This window comes from Acomys russatus, chromosome 29, assembly GCF_903995435.1.
Source record: "Acomys russatus chromosome 29, mAcoRus1.1, whole genome shotgun sequence".
NCBI classification, from domain to species: domain Eukaryota; kingdom Metazoa; phylum Chordata; class Mammalia; order Rodentia; family Muridae; genus Acomys; species Acomys russatus.
Window position 1 is genome coordinate 13,813,959 of NC_067165.1, and position 17,285 is coordinate 13,831,243.

The following is a 17,285-nucleotide window of genomic DNA, read 5'->3' on the forward strand; positions in this document are numbered from 1 at the left end:
ACAACCTTGCCACAGCTTATGCTGGGGACTGCAGGACGTCCGGTGGGAGGCAGCTTTCTTTCCTCCCATCGTGCAGTTCCAGGCCACAACCTCAGGTCGGCGGGTTTGGTGGCGGTCGCCCCTTCCCCACTGAGCCACACTGGCAGCTCACAGGCCTATTTTTAAAGAGAGAAGGACCTGAATGAATAGACAGATGTGAGGAGAGGCTCAGCAATGGAGGCGAGGAGACGGAGGAGAGAAGACCACCTCAGGGGAGGAGAGAAGGACTCCTGGCTCAGGGAAAAAAAAAAAAAAAAAAAAAGGAATCTGGTCCAGAAGGCCAGGGGTGGCGGAAGAGGAGAACAGAAGCAGATGTGGGTTTTACTGCGGTGTGTCTGTATGAGAATGGTCCCGATAGGCTCAGATGTTTGAGTACTTGGTGCCCAGTTGGTGGAACTGTTTGGGTAGGCTTAGGAGGCGTGGCCTTGCTGGAGGAGGTGTGGCCTCAAAACAGCTCTAGTCTACTCTCTGCTTCCTGCTTGTGGCTAGGGATGTGAGCTCTCAGCTGTCCCTGCTGCCATGACAGCGGTCTCCGGCCACAGTGGACTCACAGCCCTCTGGAACAGGAAGCCTCCATAAGCCCTTCCTTCTCTAAGTGCCTTTGTCATGGTGTTTCATCACAGCGACAGAAAAGTAACTAATACACATCTGTGGACGGGAGGCTGGGAAGTTCACTGATGCGTGCTCACTTACAGGCCCAGCAGAGCTGACGGCGGCGATGAGAGAGAGAGAGAGAGAGAGAGAGCAACGGGGAAGACTGATGACTAGGGACAGGACGCTGGCAAAGGGACGCCATGAGCTACAGCCTTGGCTGCATTTTCTCTCTGTGTGGTGACATTCAGTCTCTGGTACTGGACCGGCTGGATGCATAAAAAAGGTGTGGCAGGGGTGTCAAGTAAGAGGGGTGACAATGGTAGCCCAAGGGCTTGGCATGGCGTTGGCGACTGGTCTGGATTTGAATGAATGGGCCAGTGAGTAAGCAAGAAAGGCTACAGTCAACAGTCAGCATGAGACAGCTTTGACTCACAATGCGGATCTACCACTTAGGAGCATGAGCAGCAGCTGCCTCGGCCATCCATGGGACAGCTGTCAGGCAGGCATGCACCGGGGCCTGTCATGTGCAAGAACTAAGGACACAGGGTTCTCCCAGGCCACGGCAGGAAGGGGGCAGACCCAGAGGATTGTAGGCAGAAAGGCATGTGGTCAGACTCCTCACAGGGATTGCTGGGGCAGCCAGATGTGGGGTTTACACCCAATTCCTAACTACTTAACTAGCTTGTTACTTCAGCCAGGCACTCCATCATATCTGGGCCTTGGCCTCCTGGTCTCTACACTGAGGATGGCAACGGTACCAGTCTAAGAGGGTTGTTATGAGGACGGAATTGGGGGATTCAAGGAAAGCTGAGAACAGAAGAACGTAAACGACTGATGATGATGATGATGATGATGTGTGGGAACCAGGCCAGCCTGGGCTGCCTGCCTGTCTTGCTCTTGCACGGCCTGTTTTTAGCAGCTTCCGTGTGTCTGTGCTTATGTCGGTCAGCTAGTCATGTTTACTGCTCTGAGAACGTGCCCGCCCTCCCCTTCCTTGGGACTTTCCCTCGTGTGCGCAATCACCTCTTGAGGGATTTCGCCTGCGAGTGGTATGCCTGCTTTGCTGCCTTTAAAAAGGCTCTTTGGGTGCCGAATAAAGGCTGCTGCTCTCTTAGCACGAAGGATCGCTGTTTTATTCTGTGTTAAATCCGCAGTCCCTTGCCCTTGACTCGGTACTGCAGTGGCGCAGGCGCCACAATGATGGTGGTGGTGGTGGTGATGGTGATGGTGATGATGATGATATGGGGAAAGGGAGAGAGGGAAAAGAAACAAGGAAGAGGAATGGGAGGAGCAGGAAGACACGGGGAGTGACAGTTCTCATAAGGCATGAGCAACAGGGCACAGAAGGAAGTGATGATGAAGAGGAGAAGGCGGCGGGGACCAGTCCTGCTCCTGAGCATTTGAGTCTACGGTGGAGGAAGCAATGGGCACGACACGGGAAGGCCTTCTGACTCCTGCATGGAGCAATGGCTGGTGGAAACATATGGCCACTGGTGATGGCCTGCCAAGAAAACATCAGCAGAGGCATGGAGAGGGGTCTGTGACCACTTGTTCTCCAGTTGGGGCACAAGGAGGGCCTGCCTGTGTCTCCCAGAGGTGAGGCAAGTCCCCCAGCCAGCTCCCCTGAGCAAAGTTCTCTCAGGTCAGTCAGAACAGGGAAGACGCTCAAGTATGGATGGCATGCAATCCCTAATTGGGGCCCTGTCCAGTAAGGCCTCGTATTCAGGGACCTGATGGCCCTGTCTGCCCTGTAGAGTTACCAGACTACTCGGCTAGCTCTACTGTTGGTCCACAGAGGGCTCCCCTATTCTCTGGACCTGGTCTGACTCCTCCTTTTGGGTCACTCTCTAGACTAGATCCCACAGCATAGATAGAAAAAACGCTTCACTTCCCAGTTCAATGGGGCTCCTCTAACCGCAGCCACCAGTAAACAAACAAAACAAAACAAAACAAAACCTGCTAAGAATGTTGGCGTAGCCGGAGTCTGGGCACTCTGGAGGCTGCAGCAAGAAGATTGAAAATGGTTCAGGCCCAGCCAGGGCTACAGAGTGAAACCCCCAGGAACTGCTACAGCTGAGAACTTACTGCAATGTTTGTGCTAGGTTTTAATGTCTATGCTACCTTAATTCTTAAAAACATCAGCTGAGGCGGGTGACACACATCTATGATCCCAACACTTGGGAGGCAGAGGCTGAAAGACTTCCCTGAGTTCAAGGCAAGCCTGGGTTACATGGTGAGTTTCATGCCAGCTTCTCGGAAAACAAAAACAAACAAACAAAACCCCCCAAAACCAAAGCCCAAACCGACGCCACCTCCTGAGCATGAATGTGGGAGCCAGGCTGGCCTCTGAGATCCTGCCGCCCCTCCCTGGGGAAAGAACATATCACTGTAAGGTCAAGCCTGTGGTGACTATCCAAGGGCCATCTCGGGCCTTCTTCTTTCCCTTCCCTCTGCATGTTGGGAGCACAGCCACACTGGCCCAGTCCAGACAGGAGATATCAGATTCCTAATATCAGTGGGAAGATGACGAGGGAGAAAGGAAAGGCCCCACGGGGGCTCTGCAGCCCTGGGCCACCTGGGAAGGCTGGCAGGAGCACAAGGTGGCAGCCTGAGTGGCCAGATGAGGTACTCTGTCCTTCTCATGCCCTTTCCTCCCCAGTCTTCATGCAGGGCCAGGATGATGATGGGCTACAGCATCTGGGACACTGGGCCGCAAGTTCTGACATCAATGGCTGTGTGCGCTGTCCACACAAGTCTTAGGGTATGAGTGAAGCATGGCCTCCCAGAGTCTCCATGTTTATGGTTCCTCTTGTCTGAAACACCCGACTCACTCCCACCTCTTCCTTCCCCCTCCAGCTAGGCAGTGTCTTTCAGGAGGTCTTCTCCTGGCCTTCCCTGTCTGCCCCAGCTTGCTTTAGAGGGCTCCTCAATCACGGCACGTCTTACACTGCACAATCATTGTAGTTTCAGGGACGGTGTCTCCCATTAGACTGTGAGTAACTTCTGGTTTGGAACAGAACTGAATTTGTCTCTTTGAAGTCCTAGGGGCTGGCTCAGAGCTCACATTACACTGATGCCTGGCAAACAGGTGACTGCACAGGGGAGGTGGCAGTCTGACTCGGAAAAGATCTTTTTTCTGAGCTGAGGCTCCCATCCGGGACTTAGTAACATCTGGCTGCTTCTCCCTCCCTCTGGCTCTGCTCTCCCTCTTAGCCTCAGATCCACTCAGTATCCACCAGTGCTTTGCTGGACACACAGCCTGCTGGGAGCCCCTATCATATGTCCCTTGCTGGCTTGATCAAAGTTCCTAGGACCAGGGAGGTAAATGGTTTTTGTAATCTGTTTGGAGATTGCTGCCCTTGTCTAGTGTGTTAGAAAACCAAGTGGGACAAGTTTGCACTCCCACCAGCAATGAAGGAGTGTTTCCCTCTCTCCACATCCTTGCCAGCATGCACCAACCAAGGATAATACCTGAAGTAAGCATTGAACCACTACTCTGATCTAGCCAATGGACAGGACATTCTCCACAGTTATGTGGAGAGCGGGGACTGATTCAGACTTCGAACTCTGGTGCCCCATATTTGACCACTTCCCTTGGTGGGGAGGCCTGGTGGCACTCAAAGAAAGGATAAGCAGGCTGCCAAGATGAGACCTGATAGGCTGTGACTATATGGTGGGGTAGGATGTCCCCTTCTTTCACAGACCTAGGGGAGAGTAATAAAGTGAAAGAGGGAGGGAGGGAGGAATGGGAGGATACAAGTGAAGAGATAACAATTGAGATGTAATTTGAATAAATTAATTTAAAAAAATAAAGAAAACCAAGTGGTGACACCCAGGGAAGGGTAGAGCCATTAACATCTTCCCTGTTCCCAGTGCTCTGGGCTCCTGGGTACCAGAAAGGGATGTGCCATAGGCAATGTAGCAGCAGGAGCAAGTAGGTGTCTGGGTCTCATGCCTGCTGAGCCAGCTCTGGCCCTGGAAGCGAAGCCACCTCCTGCCAGAATTCTGCAGGTGAAACCCTAGACAGGCATAGCGCTTGCCAGCAGCCAGAGGCTAAGCAGCTAGAATCATCGCTGCATGAGCAGGCCAAGCCTGTGGCTGAACCCCAGACACAGTGGGGAGGGCTGGGAAAGGCAACCTGGCTTGACACCTATACTATCTGAGAAGTGATGCGCAGCCTGGAGATGTGGCAGGAGGCCATCGACCTCAGGCTTGGGGGAGGGGCACTCAACAATGGGCCTCTGGAGTTTTACCTGGTATAGTGGTTTGAATAAAAATAGCCTTCATAAGCTTATAGATTTGAATGCTAGGTCACCAGGGAGTGGCATTATTTGCAAGGACTAAGAGGCGTGGCCTTGCTGGAGGAAGCATGTCATTAGGAGTGGGCTTTGAGGCATGCCCAGTGGTTCTCTCTCTGTGTGCTGCCTGCGGATCCCATAGAACTCTCGGCTACATCTCCAGCACCATGTCTGCCTGCGTGCTGCCATTCTCCCCACCAGGATGATAACTGACTAAATCTCTGAAACTGTAAGCCAGCCTCAATTACATGCTTTTTGAAAAATAAGAGTTGCTGTGGTCACGGTGTTTCTTCGCAGCAAATAGAACACTGACTAAGACACACTTGGGATGTGGAGAAAGGCGTGACTATTACTGGGCATGACTTGGTGGCTCATTCAGAAGCCCAAAGCCATTGTGCTGTGGTGCCACAGAAAGCCCACAGGATTTCAGAGGACTGTCTGCCACATTCCCTCTCCCTACTACACTGAGGAAGGCCACGTGTGGCTAGGACAGGGCCGAGTGAGGGCTTGAGCATACCCCACACTGTGCCTCTGCCTTCTGGGAGCAGCAGGGGGGCTGATCTCTGCCCCCCCCCCCCACTTCAGTTGACTCTTGCCTTCCTGCCTTGAATAGAAAGGAAGGGCTCTGCTTCCACTGGCCTTGGTGCTCTTGGAGGTAGAGGTGACCATACACAGCTGTCTGCTGTGCAGCTCTGGTCTGCTGTCCCCAGGGAATTGGGACTGTCTCCCACTTTTCTCAGACTGCTCCTCAGGAAGCAGGAACTGGTGTTTAAGCCAATTCCAAAGCATCTGTAGTGACAGGCACCATGGGGCGGGGGCACTTAATTGGATTAGGGCCCTGCTCTCTGGCTCTGAGAAACCTTGGGCTTTCTTAGGTGTCTGTGGGTCAGGAACAGGTGGGCTGATAGGCAGAGAGCATATATGCAAAGGATTCACTGAGGCAGATCCAATTCACTCCTATTTCTCCCTCTACAGTGCTTGGCTGTTACCTTAAGGCAAACAGAAAGGCTGGAGGGATTCTGAAAAGAGAGGGGTGCTCCTCTAACCCCATTCCCACCCTAGTTTGGGAGACAAGAGGCCTGCTTGAAGCTGGGGCTGGTTAAAGCCAATCCAAGCACTTGTGTCTTCACCCTTTCCTGCCCTTTGGAGACCTGGACTGCACCCAACATAGCCAACTACTTCACTCAGCCTAATTCTGAGATGGGCTGCCTTCCCCGCTGTCCCACCCACCTTGAGCTTCTGGATCTGACTTCTGTTTTCTCTCTTGCTTGCTACCCACTTGACACTGCCTGTATTAGGCCTTGCTTGGAAAGGGCTGTGGATTCAAATCAAATTGCACTGAGCTCCTCATAGGCAGGTTAAGCTGTTCCCAACATCCAGAACAACCAGCTCCTTACTGAAGGCAGAGGGTAATCTGACATCAGTCTCCAGGATGAGGCTTGGGTATCGGGAAATGAATGGCCTGAGATCTGCGTGCCCCTCCCCTGAGTGGCTGATGACAGCTGGAGGGGAGGAGACAAGGGTCTGGGAGTGGGAGACAGACTCAGACAAGTTGGCAAGTGTCCCTGCAGGCCCAGGAACTGGGATACAGAGGTCTCAGGAGGGGCCCCAGTGGGTAGTCACTCATGGGCAATGTGACCCTACTCTACCACATGTACTCCCTAAACACATGGGCCCAGATCCTGGCCACCTTGGAGCAGTCAGCACAGTGGCAGCCTGGAGACCAACCTACAGGCCTGCAGTTAAAATACAAGATAGAGAATGGTCTGGATTTGTGAGTTTGGGAGCTGACTCTGTCCCTGTAGAATGGCCCCAGAAGGCTTTCTTTCCTTGCTGAGGAGGAGGTAAGGCTGTTAAGAGCAGTCAGAAAGGCTCCATGGAAGAGAAGAGGGGCCAGGGAGGCAGCTACAGGCAAAGGGCAGGAGGCTGTGAAAGCTGGGAGTAGCCTGGAGGCTGGCCATAGGGATTCCCTGGGATCAGAGACACAAGGCTGAGGAAGCCCCTGCTTATCTGGAGGGAAGCAGCAAAGGACAGGCATATTAGCCCCGGGAGCCTGGTAGGCACCCTGCCATCGGCCTCTGTACCTTGCTGGATTTGCTGTCTTTTAGCTTTGGGTCAATTTGAAGTTTCCTATTTGTTCTTTGTGGGGCCCGGTGGGGGGAGGGGCCGCCTGGGAGGCTGGGGGCAGGAGAAGGGTGCTTGTAGTAGGAGCTCACCACTCTCTCCTTGTAGACGATGTACTTCAGCCACTTGAAGTCCTGCCACTTGAAGCCGGCGAGGACAAAGAGAGAGTCTCGCTCATACTGCTCAGGCCGCTGCATGGCGCCCTCAGGGTAGGTGATGCGCAGGGTGGTCTTGCTGCCCACGTCCCTCTCAAAGCCCTTCACAGGTGCTGAGTTCAGTCTACAACGAGCCGGTGCAGTCAGAGCTGGCCTTGGGCCTGTGTTTGGGGAGGCACCCTGAACCCCAAGCACCCCAGGCGCAGAGTGGGAATCCAGGCCACGTCCTTGTTCCTTTTTAAAACCCCGCCAACCCAGCAGCACTCTTGAGGCTTCCATTAACCGCCCCCCCCCCCCGCCAGGCTAGATGACCAGATGGTCAGGACAGTTCTCAATGCAGGGGGGGGGGTTGGGATTTGGGCCCCCAACATACATGTGCCCAAGGTTTAAGGGAGCTCACCTGACCACAATGTCGTAGTCATCAATCCGTGACCCCAGAGACTTGTTTGCGAGGACCCCTCCGTTGCCCACAATGATGCAGCGGCGGCACTGCAGGCTGAGGGAGAGAGCAGAGGCCTGTGAAGGCGGTCCCCAGCTTTCTTTCCCTTTGCCTCCTTGCTCTGGACTCTACTGTGACTTTGGCAGAGGACATGCAGCACTTCTGGAAGGAGTTCAGAGCCATATCTCAGGAAGCTAGAGACCTTGGGACACTCTGGCACAGCTAGTGTCTGACACTTCTTCTAAGAAGTCTATTGGCTTCAGAGCTCTGTTCCCGTTAGCTGCCTCTATCAACTCCCCAGTCACCTTCAGTTCTTAAGCCCAAACATCAGAGGACCGAGAAGCCTTGTAAAGTGCTTTACGAGGCAGGGGTACGCTCGGTCCCTACTTATATACCCTGCCCACAGTGTGTGCACTGTGTATGCGTGGGGGGTATGGCAGAGCAGCTTTCCAAATCCAGAAAGAACAACTGGACCACAGCATATCTGCGCATGCCGGAGGGCTAGGGGGAAGGGGGGGGGGGCGCTCACCTGTCCAAGGCAGGGGTCAGGCGATACTCTTTGGTGACTGACAAGATGGCTTTGATCAGATTGTCTGTGGAGAGAGGAGGGAGGTGACTGTTAGTGAGACATATTTGCTAGTAATCTCACTGGGAGGCCCAGGTCTGGGGATAGAATGGAGGTGGGGGTGGGTAGAGGGGAGCTGCAGACACAAGGCTGGGCCCAGCCACCGTTAGTTTCCACTCCTCCTGGAGCCAGGAGATGGAGGTAAGGTAACAGGCGAACTCGGCTGTGCTGGGAGCCAGGCTCTACCCCCAGCACGTACCTTCGTCCCACAATCCTTCCTTGGAGCCTTGTCTGGGTTTCTGAGGCGCCATTGCTAGACCCTGGGGCATGTGTCCCTACGCCAGGGCTTTGCTTGGAATGGGAGTCTCTAGTCAGAGATAGACCACTGATGTCTTAGCACCGTGTCTCAAGGAGCAGATTCCAGGGAACAAATCAGCCAACTAATGGCTGAAGGGCTCACCCGAGTAGACCCCTTGCCTCGGTGTGTGATACAGCCTTCCCTTTTTCCGCAGACCCCTGGTCACTCCGGACTGCCCACCTCTGATCCTGCTCTTTGCTATGCTGCCTCTTCTCCCTCACCCGTCACACCATCTGCAGTTTGTCATCTGCCCACCAGCACTCCACTCAGTACACTCTCAGCCCAGACCCTGGGATCTCTGCTCTCCCAGAGCCTGATCTGAGAGAAGACCTCACCTTTCTGGTCTTTGGATGACTGCTCGCCTTTAAACTGTGGGCAGCAGGAACATTCAGATGTAACGGAGGAGACGCGGTTGGCTCCCTCGGGTTCTAGTTCTCCTACATAAGACCCCGTGACCTGCCACAAATCAGCCCCTTCCTTTGAGCTCTTATTTTCTCGCCTCTAAGACAATGGTGGCATCCCTACTTTGCTGAGTTGTTGGGAAGATATAATGTACATAGAAGACCTATGGCAGCAGTTCTCAATCTGTGGGTCGTGACCCCTTTGGAGGTCGCACATCAGAGATTTACGATTCATAGCAGTAGCAAAACCACAGTTATGAAGTAGCAATGAAATGTTTCTCTTATAGATTCATTTATTTATTATTAAGTATACAGTACTCTGCCTTCATGTACACCTGAAGACCCGAAGAAGGCATCAGATCTCATTATAGATGGGTGTGAGCCACCATGTGGTTGCTGGGAATTGAACTCAGGACCTTTGGAAGAGCAGTCAGTGCTCTTAACCTCTGAGCCATCTCTCCAGCCCATGAAATGGCTTTAAGGTTGGGGGGGGGTGTCACCATAACATGAGGAGCTGTATAAGAGGCCACAGCATTAGGAAGGTTGGGAGCCACTGCTCTATGGACAAGCAGCCTGGTGCTACCGTGGTGGAAGGCACTGTAGTAATGAAGCAAGAAGACGGTGCATATAGACCGAACCTGTGCTGTGAAGTACACATGAGGAGACATGGGTGAGACTCTCCACCACAGAATTGTTTGCAATTGCAAAGTGCTAGAAGCAGCTGAATCGTACACCAAAGAAAAATTACACGTGGGGCATGAACTACTACGTGGCAGTAAAACAATAATGACAACAACATCGATAACAAAACCAAGCAAAACCCCATTGGTGACACATAGCTATGTGTACCAATGCAGATCAAGCTAATCTATATGCAAAATATCAACATAAAAATGTACACATGGGGGCTGGGGATTTAGCTCAGTGGTAGAGCACTTGCCTAGCAAGTGCAAGGTTCTGGGTTCAATCCTCAGCTCTGGGAAAAAATGCATACATATATACATGCATATTTAATGAAACCTATAAAGTTTAAAAACATAACAAAATCAACACACACACACACACACACACACACACACACACACACACACTTTCAAAACAAAGTCTAAAGCCCTGGCTGGCTTGAAACTCAAGGAGATCTGCCTGCCTCTGCCTCCCAAGTACTGAGATTAAAGTATTCATCACTGTACCCCATAAATAACTGATTTATGTTTAATGGATCTGTGAATGTATAGCAAAAATAAAACTCAAGCCAAAGAGACATGAAATGCCAACATCAAAACAAGGATAATGGTATTGGGAGGGGACAGTTCATGGGAAGGCACCTAGAAGCTCTCTTGTGGCTCGTACTTTATTGCTTTTCTTTTTAAATATACAGCTGTTTTGTCCTCAGTGTGGCTGTACACCCTCTGCGTGTCTGGTGCCCATGGAGGCCAGAAGAGGGCATGAGATCTCCTAGGCTGGAGTTACAGATGGCTGAAAGCCACCAGGAGGATGCTGGGAACTGAACCCGGGTCCTCTAGAAGAGCAGTCAGTGCCCTTAACCACTGAGCCATCTCTCCAGCCCCCATCATGCTTTATTTTATAAATTAGAAAGACAGTGTATGATGCCCATCATATTATTTTACTTATTTTATTAATTCTGAGACAGGATCTCATGAATCCAGCCCCCAAGGGCTTGATTTGTAGCTGAAAGCGACCTTGAACTTTTGATCCTTCTGCCTTTACCTCCCAAGGGCTAGGATTTCAAGCACGTGCCACCAAGCCTGGTTTTATGAGGTCCTGGGGCCGAACTCCAGGCTTTATATATGCCAGGCAAACGCTCTACCAGTTGAGCTGTATGGTAGTCCTTACATTTCATGTGGAGAAGAGGCCTCCAAAATCAAAAGCAATATAAAACTTTCTGCCTTTTTGTTTTACTTGGTTTTTGTTGTACTGGGGGTTGAGTCTAGACAGCCTTGCATATGCTAGGCAAGCTCTCTACTAGCTACACCTCAGCCCTTCAGCTGGGCATGGCAGCATGCATGCTTTTCATGCCAGTACTCAGGAGGCAGAGGCAGGTGTATTTTTGTAAGTTCTTGGCCAGCTAGGGCTACATGGTGAGTCTGTCTGTCTGTCTCTGTCTCTCTGTCTCTCTCTCTCTCTCTCACACACACACACACACACACACACAATTTCGGGTACAGCAAGAGGTCACGTGAACAACCAGAAGCACCCTTTCCATTGCACAGAGGCATTAACAGGTGCCCTGAAGCAGCAGGCAAGAAGACTATTCAGGCTGCGCGTGAGAACCGGGAGGATGCGCATGCGCCCCACGAGCTGGATGGGCTGAGAATCCTTAGCAAGGTTCTACACTAAGTGCCTCCCGATTGACCTTACAGTGGGGAAGACCTCTCATTCCCTTCTTTTCTCACCTCCCAATTTACCTAAGAAAGAGGTCTTTACTATTAACTGACCACGGATGAGGACACAGATGGGGCTTTGCTTTCTACTGAAGGGCACATGTGAGGGGCTGCTCTCTACTTGCTGGCTGGGGACTCTAATGGCCTTCGCTGGCCTTTGGAGCTACTTAGTCAGTCCTGAGGAGGGGGGAGGAGTCTGCCTGGATACAAGCGCTGAAGAAGGAGCTCTTCATATGGCTTAACATAACCCATTGGCTGTGCCTATTAAAGGCTTGAGGTGTGAACCCCAGTCCGACCGCATTTTTGCCTGTTTGTCTTCTTTCCAGGGAGGGCTAGGCTAGCAGAGGAGAGGGCTTCGTCTCCTGGACAAATGTTATGTCCCTTCAACAGCTCTTTTCTTAATTCTGACCATAAGCATTAAACAACAGAATGATTCCTATTTAGCTGACAGAAAACTCAAGCGCACACAGGCTAAGAAGCCCGTGCAAGGTCACAGCTAGGCAGAAGGTAAGTATAGGCATCTGACCCTCCCATCAAGCCATGAAACAGCAAGGAACTTGGCAAAGAAGCAGGGCTCTGGGGAAGGGGTCCCTAAGGTGAAGTTAGGAGGGGCGGGGCACTAGATAAAGAGAGAAAGGTTAGTTTGGGACAGGAAAAAAAAAAAAAAAAACAATTAGAGGGAAAGCTAAGGATGAAAGACATTGGGTGGGGATTACAGGAGCCGGTGTTATGTTGGTGTTGCTGTCTGTATGTCTGTCTGTCTGTCTATCTTTTCCATGTAGCTGCAGCACTATTACAACGTCTCTGGTGCATCTCTTCTGCGACCTCATGGCACTGGAGTCTGGCCCTGCTCTGAGGACCTGCTCCTTCCCTAGACTAGAGCTCTGAACAAAGGGACTGCATGTGTGCGTCTCCCAGACCCAGCTCTGGCGAGTGCAGGGTGGAAAAGAGACAGAACACTCTCTAGAAAGGATCCGCTCTGTTTTGTTGAGACAGGGTCTCGTTACGTAGCCCCGGCTGTCCTGGAACTTGTTAAGTAGAGCAGGCTGGCTCCGAACTCTTCCTGCCTCTGCTTCTGTGATTAAAGGTGTGCACCACAATGACTCTACTCTCCCTACACACACACACACACACACACACACACACACACACACACACACACACACACACACACGTGCTCATGTGCACACCCGCTTACACATGTGCACCATGGAATCAAAGGGCAATTTATCATAGTCAGCTCTGCCTTCCACTTTGTGGGTCCCAGACATGGGACTCAGGTCATCAGACTTAGCAGCAAACACCTTTCCACACCGAGTCATCTCACCAGCCCCCGGTGCAGAGTTTCTAAAGATACAGAGCCGTCTTGAATTACAGGGAGTTAACACGGGGAGACGGGGTGTTTAATGTTTAAAGGGTTCCCAACATACCTTGACCTTTGATCCCAAAAGGTGGCACAAACTCCCGGATCCTAGCCCACTTGCGAAAGGAGTTATCCAGGAACATGGGTGCTGGCTTGGAGAACCTGGAATACAGCAACAACGCAATAGGCTATAGGGCTGGTTGGTTCTTCGCACATTGCCTTGGTGATGGCTCTGTGAAGCCACCCTCCACCTTCCAGTACAACCCTCCCCTCCCAGCCTGTTAACTGGGTAGTTGCTGATTTTACTGAGTAGAACTTGAGTGTGAGAAAGTAGGCCTGGTCAGTCTTTATTTGGCTGGGGGAGTAGAGGGACGAGCTCTGCTCAGCGTGGATTAATGTCTGAGAGCTGGAAGCCCTCCGAAGGTTATCCAGGGCCCCATCTCCACTCGCTCCTGCCCACTATGTTCCTCCAGTCTGGGAACACAGGGATAAGACAGTGCCAGAGGAGCACAAAAGTATCCAAAAACCCAGCCAGTATCGGGGAGACAGAATGCTGGAGAGGATTCTGGGAGTCAGACCACCCAGGATGAGGAGGAAGGCAGACTCACGATGACACAGCAAAGTGGGAAAAGTACCGGAGAGAGAGAATGTTGCTAGGAAGGAAAAAGCAAAATCAGAGTTCTATGATTAGGGTGCAGGGCTGACATGAGAGGTCAGCACAGCCAGAACCAGGGTATGCTTGTTGGTGTACCCTAAGTTCCTATGAAGGCGGGGAAGTGACTCATAGAGTTTAAGGAGATTCACTTGGGTCACAGGAAAGATGGAAAGGAAAGGAAAGAAAGAGAGAGGGCAGGGGAGGGGAGGGGGGAGAGGGAGGGAGGGAGGGAGGGAGGGAGGATGTTGAGTTATAAGGGAGGAATGGCAGAATATCTTTTTGGCCAGGGCAGGCTGGAGGCTTGGGGATGACTGGACAGATCACAAGAAATGTAAGGGCAAGTGAGGGGTAGTGGGCAGTGACATAGGAGGAGTCAAGCTCTTCGGAGATGCCTGGAAGACACTCCACAGCACCCTGGTCCCACACCCCTCACAGGCTGGCAACCTTGGAGGCGGCCAGCACACTGACTTGTGCTGAGAATTCCGCTGCGGGCGCTCCTGATCAAGAGTCACCCATGTGGAGGCCTAGGCCTCAGTGACTATGAACCTTTGCTTCTGACTCAACTCCAGTTAGCTTGTCTCATAGCCGGAGGCTACAGGAAAGCACCCCCTGCAACCCCAGCCCACACCAGGAAGCTGGACCATTCCCTCCTCACACACTGTATGCTTAAGCATCCACTTCTCACCTCCATCATGACTGACTCAATTATTCCACCATCCCGAAAGCAACGAGCTAAGGAATCACTCCAGAGGCCTCTTATCTCTAGAGACTTTGACATGAACTTGAAAGGGATGGAAACACAGTCCTGCTCCCTCCCCCGTGACTTGTTCAAAGGTGGCCATGCTCACAGTCATGACAGTCTCCTTCAGACTTGTGGGTCCCAGCAGCGGACACTCCCCTTTATGCACAAGTTCGATTTCTCACATATAAAATCCAAATAAATTGATAGCATATTTGAGACTTTCTGGAGGCAAGAATCGTGGCCAAGGTGTACAAGCAGCGGCAGTGGGAACAAGGTATCCGGGTGCACACACACCGAGAGCTAACTCTCTGTCTCAGGACTGACGTGATGTGAGCTTTGTAACGTTCCAGAGTCAAGCCTGGACGGGATTTTATCTGCTTCGTGCACAGTATGTACGGGATATCATATGCTAATAAAATCTCAGATCTGGCTGAGAGAGCTACATGTATTTTTTTTTTCCCCTTCTCCCCTTTTTGTCCCCCAGGCTATTAGAGTTTATATAATTTTTACTCTTAAGAAAATTGTATTTTGGGGGCCTGGAGAGATGGCTTAGTGTTGAGAGCTGGCTGCTTTTCCAGAGGACCCAAGTTCAGTTTCTAGTACCCACACCAGGTGGCTCACAAGCTCCTGTAACTCCAGCTCCAGGGCATGCCATGCCTTCTTTTGGCCTTCATAGGCACACAGACACACAGACACACACACACACACACACACACACACACACACAGACACACACACACGACATACACATATAAATACAACTACACTATTTTCCTTTTTGAGACAGGTTCCTACTGTGTAGCCCTGACTGTCTTCATCTCACAGAAATCCTCTGCCTCCAAAGCGCTGGGATTAAAGAGGTGCACCACCACACCCAGCAACACCTTAGTTTAATTTCAAAAAACCATTTTTCTTCCTATGTGGTCTACTTTTGCCTATGAATATAGTAGGTCCAATAATGAAGAGTAGCGCTCTCTCTCCCCCTCCCTCCCTCCCTCCCTCCTTCCCTCCCGGGGTGTGTGTGTATGTAGTGTGTACATGTGCATACACATACATGTGTGGAGGCAAAGTTAAGACTGGAAAATGCATTAAATGGTGTTTTCCTTCATCATTCTCTACTTACTTTTTTTTTTTTTTTTTTTTTTTTTTGGAGACAGAGGCTCTCCATGAACCCGGAGCTGTCTGTCTTGCCAGTGAGCCCTAGGGATCCACCTGTCTGCCTTCCCGGTTCTGGGATGGCTGGGATGACAGGCCCGGTGGGATGAGAAGCTGTTTCAGCTTTTTATGTGTGTGCTGGGGATACAACATCAGGTCCTCAGGCTTTGCACAAGCACTTTACCAATTGGCTCACCTCCTCAGCCTCTAACATACCCAAAATTTAAAATAGATTTTTTTTTTTGAGACAAGGTTTCTCTGTGTCACCTTAGCTGTCTTGGACTCACTTTGTAGACCAGGCTGGCCTTGAACTCACAGCGATCCACCTGCCTCTGCCTCCCGAGTGCTGGGATTAAAGGCGTGTACCACCACACCTGGCTTAAAATAGCTTTTTTTGTGTGTGCGCCCTGTAATAACTATTAATTTTGGGAAATGTGCAGGCAAACACACATGTGCCACAGTCCTATACTACAGACACAGTTACCCTTCCGGCACGTATCAAAACTGATGCTTCCTTGCGAATATGGTTCTGTAGACTGCTTTGTGGACTGGCTTTCCCTTAATTCACGGAGACTGTATCCAATAATGGAACCTGGAGGCTGTTGATAACGTGGCCCGTGTCAGGCCCCAAAAGTCAAAAGGAAAAGAAGCAACAAATGAAAATGTAACCAAGCAAAGTGGGAGTTGCCAAATTAGTAAGAGTCAAAAAAAGTTCACAGGACAAGACTGGAAAAATGCATTAAATGGGCCAGATAAGGCCTCATAAAATCCATCTGTTTAGAGCTTGTGACCTACCCCTTTCTTACTTTTACGATGCTTTCAAACACTTGCCACTCCACCTCATCCTTTTATTGGGCCTTCCTGCTTTAGATACTCTGTAGCCTCTTTTTATATCTCTTCAAAGAAGGAGCTGGCCTCCTCTAGTGGTCCTTGCAGCTGGTGGGTGGTGCACCCCTTTACAACCGGTACCCCTCCCTCTCCTTGCAGTATTTATACTCTTAAACTTCTTGCTATGCTGCGGGTAGAGACGGGGTCTTTCTACCTGGCAGACAAGTGCTCTACAAATAAAATACATCCTCAGCTCCAATTGTTCTTGTCTTACTTTAAAAAAAAAAAAAAAAAAAAAAAAATATATATATATATATATATATATATATATATATATTTATTTATTTATTGTGTGTGGAGGTCAGAGAACAACCTGTAGGATTCGGTTTTCTCCTCCACCATGTGGGGTCCCAGGGATAGAGCTCAGGTCTTCAGACTTGGTGGCCTTTATCCACTGAGTGATCTCAGTCGCCCATCTCCTCGCCCCCTCCCCCTTATGTTCTTTGAGAGTTTTGTACATATTCACGTCTCTCCTAACTCCTCCCACATTCACCCATCCCCCACAAGTTCCCTACCTACCCAAACTTGTAACCTCTTTTTCTTTTTCTTTCTTTTTTTTTTTTAAACCCATCAAGTACAAGTGGTGCCTGGATGTCAACTGAGGCTCGAGCTGGAGGCTTGATCCGACTCAGGTTTGGTAGAGCCCACCTAGGAAACACAGATGCTCCCCTGTGGTGATGAGAGCTGATGTGGCTTGGTACACAGGGCCTTCTGCAGTCACTGGGGTCAGTGCCCAGACCTGCCAGAGGCTGGGTTGTAGAAGCTTCCATTAATTTCTATCATCTCATTCATCAACCTTTTGGTCGTCCTCAGGAACGGGGCACACAGGAAAGATGAGGAAAGTGCCTGATTTCCCTTTCATTTATCAACTTTCGGGGCAATGAGATCACCCCTTAGTGCTTTTCAGATCTGGCTAACACGGTTATTTCCCCTCTTTAAATCATTAAGGATTTATACATTTTATTACACTTGATACATGCCAACTTACTGTAATGAATACTCTTTGCTGTTTAGAACAAGCTGTCTTTGGCCTCTAGAGCCTTTCAGTTTGGCTTCTGAATTGTTGGGCGCACCTTGTCTGGAGATGCTGGATGCATCTAGCAATCT

General features: G+C 50.8%; 1 protein-coding gene across 8 annotated transcripts in view; it reads right to left on the reverse strand.

Annotated features, from left to right (window-relative positions):
- St3gal3 (ST3 beta-galactoside alpha-2,3-sialyltransferase 3) overlaps positions 1 to 17,285 on the reverse strand; it is a 204,010-nt gene that overhangs the window by 18,436 nt on the left and 168,289 nt on the right. For all 8 annotated transcript variants that reach the window (XM_051172212.1, XM_051172210.1, XM_051172211.1 and 5 more), the window contains 4 exons: positions 12,806 to 12,900; positions 8,179 to 8,242; positions 7,611 to 7,706; positions 7,148 to 7,334 (listed from right to left, as the gene is read on the reverse strand). In XM_051172212.1, coding sequence (XP_051028169.1) covers positions 7,148 to 7,334; positions 7,611 to 7,706; positions 8,179 to 8,242; positions 12,806 to 12,900 — 442 coding nt within the window. The remainder of the gene's footprint in view (positions 1 to 7,147; positions 7,335 to 7,610; positions 7,707 to 8,178; positions 8,243 to 12,805; positions 12,901 to 17,285) is intronic.